Consider the following 3289-nt stretch of genomic DNA (forward strand, 5'->3'; position numbering starts at 1 on the left):
GTTTATGTCTTTTACTGAGCCAGAACAAAATGGGATTTTGTTTGCAGAGCTAAAATAATCTTAAAAAATATATCTATGGAGCCACTACAAGCTCAGGAACGATTGTTATGTGCAACACAAAAGATAATGAGAAGACTCTCACCCCCCCCCCCCCAATAAGAGCCTCATAAATTATATGGCTGGAGGGTAGGCTAAGGAAGCGGTTTATTTAGCAAACCATAAATTTTGTTCCAGGTGTGATGATTGGGGATAATAGTTTACATTGGAAAGGAAGTCCATTTCACTTCGAGACTGGTCTTTGATGTTTGAATCACACGTGAGACAAAAGGCAATATTTATATACACAGACATTAATTTACGCTACTCCGTTATGTGACATCCAGCAATTCAATTGATATTCACGTGGAGAAGAGGAAGGCGATTCAAATGCTCATTTTACTCATCAAAAACACAATCATTTCTCATCATCGGTGGCATTCATGTATGATTCTACTGCACTGTATATGAAAGGGTAGAGTTTGACTTCTGGTCTTGAAGCAGAGCAGCACCTGCATTCCTCATTGTAGTATCTGAGTAACAGTCTGTAAACGTCCCCTTGGAGGGAAAAACAAAGATGAACGAATTATTGTTGAACTGAAAATTTAGCCAGGCCGAAAGAAAATGAGCACAAGTACTCTTGTATGTTCAATACCAAAAGGACCTACTAACCACAGGGGAACGTAATTAGACCCATGGAACTCTAGAACAAAGTTGGAGTCCAGTGGGACCTTTAAGACCAACGAAGTTTAATTCTGGGTATAAGCTTTTGTGTGCAGGGCACACTTCATCAGATACATCGTAAGAAGTGTGCCCTGCACACTATACCCAGAATTAAACTTTGTTGATCTTAAAGTTGCCACTGGACTCAAACTTGTTCCTATTGTTACAGACCAACATGGCTACCTACCTGAATCTATCTCCATGGAATTCTAGTTTTCTTTTCAGAAAAACCTTTTTAAAAAATTCAAACATATGACATGAAAAGGTGAGTTTATAGAATTAATGATCTCAGGAAAATGCCCCCAAGGGATGACTTTCCCCTAAAACTCGTCTGGGAGCACCATATTCTTACGAATGCTCCTCGTGGTGAATCTGGGACACAGCCACCTGAATCACTGAACTCCACAACTGAAAAGAAGGGGATGTGTTTTGAAATGGTACGTGTAATGGAATGATCTCACTACAAACGTATCAGCTTGCCTCCTTCATGGAGTAACCGGAATAAGCACTAGGGAATCAGAGTGCTTGCTTAAGTCCCATCACTTAAGTCGCTGTGCAAGTCTAAAACCCTGAAATCCAAACATTTGAAATTGGTGTCCGTGTGCATTAATAAATCTGCTATCAAACCATGACTGCTTAGACTATACGCAGTCCTACAGGAGCACAGAAAAGCTGCAGAAGAGGCAAAATTCAGCCTCCTGAGGAACATCACATTTTTGAAGAGAGCAAGTTTCTAGTCAGTTCAGTTCACCTTTATTGGCATAAAAATACCTTAAAAGAGGACTACTATGAAAAAGGAAATATACATTTAAAACCACATAGAGCCATATATAGAGTCGAAGTTTCTAGTCCATGTGGCTGTAGAGATATGCTTGAAAGGGTGCCGCCAATGCCTACTACATCTCACAAGCCACAGCAACTACCACATAACATTTCCAGAAGGTGGGGCATCAGTGCCTTCCCATGGTTAACCAATGCAGCATAAATTATACAACATGAGAGAAACCACACAATCGTGATAAGCACCGCATGATTTATACAGTTTACAGAACCCAAGTTTTAAGGCCACAGAATTTATGCTACCTTGATCCAAAATTTGTTTTTTAAAGCACACTTATGTTTGGCTTGTTCTGTAAAGAAAAAAATGCAATCCAAGGAGGGGGGGGAATACCACAGAAACAGAAATCCACCCACTTCTTCTGAGAGTCTGTCTGTCTCAGATCCAACTGCAAATATTACAGCTTAAGTCCTCGATTTGCACAAAACATATCTCTTGATTTAGGGCACTGCTTAGGACAGTGGACCTCTGCATTGCTTATCATCACACAGCCTTTCAAAGGGAAAGGGGGGTTAGCAGGAACTGATGCTTACCAACAGTTTGTCCTTTCTCAGTTAGGAAAGTGTGCATGCTGTAAATGTCTCTCATCAGCTCAGCATCTCCAAAGGTGAAATAAACAACATCTCTTCCGGCTTCCGCAGCTGCCATGATTTGTATTAAGGCTGAGGCAAATAAGAACAATTTTTTTTTAAGTGACATATAAAGACAGAATGAGATAGTTCACCAGGGAGCTCTGTAGGGTCCCTGGTGGGAGAGTTTGGGGTGGGAATGGGGGGGGGGGGCTCTATCTATACCTTGTGGCTAATAGCCACTGATGGACCTCTGCTCCATATGCTTATCTAATTCCCTTTTGAAGCCATCCATGCTTGTAGCTGCCACCACTTCCTGTGGCAGTGAATTCCAAGTGTTAATCACTCTTTGGGTGAAGAAGTACTTCCTTTTATCCGTTCTAACCCGACCGCTCAGCAATTTCATGGAGTGCCCACGGGTTCTTGTATTGTGAGAAAGGGAGAAAAGTACCTCTTTCTCTACCTGCTCTTTCCCATGCATAATCTTATAAACCTCAATCATGTCACCCCTCAGTCGTCGTTTCTCCAAGCTAAAGAGCCCTAAGCGCCTTAACCGTTCCTCATAGGGAAAGTGTTCCAACCCTTTTATCATTCGAGTTGCCCTTTTCTGCACTTTTCCCAAAGCTATAATATCCTTTTTAAGGTGTGGTGACCAGAACTGCACACAGTATTCCAAATGAGGTCGCACCATTGATATAATCCTATTGGTTGCATTTATCGAGACCGTGCAATCCTACTAGAGTCTCTGTGAGAGGGGCAGGCTCTAAAGTGAATAAATTGACCTGCAAACCACTTTCCCAGCTCCTATGATCCCTGTAGAAGTCTGAGATCCATTTTTCATGCTTACCAAGAGAAAAGAAACGTGACCTATCACAATTTTGGACTCCTGAGAAGCCATGTTGCTGCTCACATTCACCTTCTTGCCTATAGAACAGCCCTCCCCGCCCCCAATGTGGCATCCATGGCTACAGTGGTGCCTGCTGACACCTATCCTGGGACCCACCCAGTGTGTTTAGAAAGTGGGCGGGGTCAGATAGGGCTTTTGCCCAGCGAGGCTTCTGATTGGCCACTGGAGATTCAATGAACTGTGCAGATTCTTTAAAATGTTGCTCTGGCAGCAGCT

The 3289-nt window shown here is 42.5% G+C and overlaps 1 protein-coding gene across 1 annotated transcript in view; it reads right to left on the reverse strand.

Moving 5' to 3' along the window:
- Nucleotides 1-236: 236 nt before the first annotated feature.
- The window catches only part of PARG (poly(ADP-ribose) glycohydrolase), a 114748-nt gene continuing 111695 nt past the window's right edge, over nucleotides 237-3289 (reverse strand). The window contains exons 18-19 of the mRNA XM_015414006.1: nucleotides 2131-2259; nucleotides 237-594 (exon numbers count right to left, since the gene is read on the reverse strand). Coding sequence (XP_015269492.1) covers nucleotides 455-594; nucleotides 2131-2259 — 269 coding nt within the window. The 3' untranslated portion in view covers nucleotides 237-454. The remainder of the gene's footprint in view (nucleotides 595-2130; nucleotides 2260-3289) is intronic.

The sequence above is a fragment of the Gekko japonicus genome, unplaced genomic scaffold, assembly GCF_001447785.1.
Source record: "Gekko japonicus isolate JY-2015 unplaced genomic scaffold, Gekko_japonicus_V1.1 scaffold2395, whole genome shotgun sequence".
NCBI classification, from domain to species: domain Eukaryota; kingdom Metazoa; phylum Chordata; class Lepidosauria; order Squamata; family Gekkonidae; genus Gekko; species Gekko japonicus.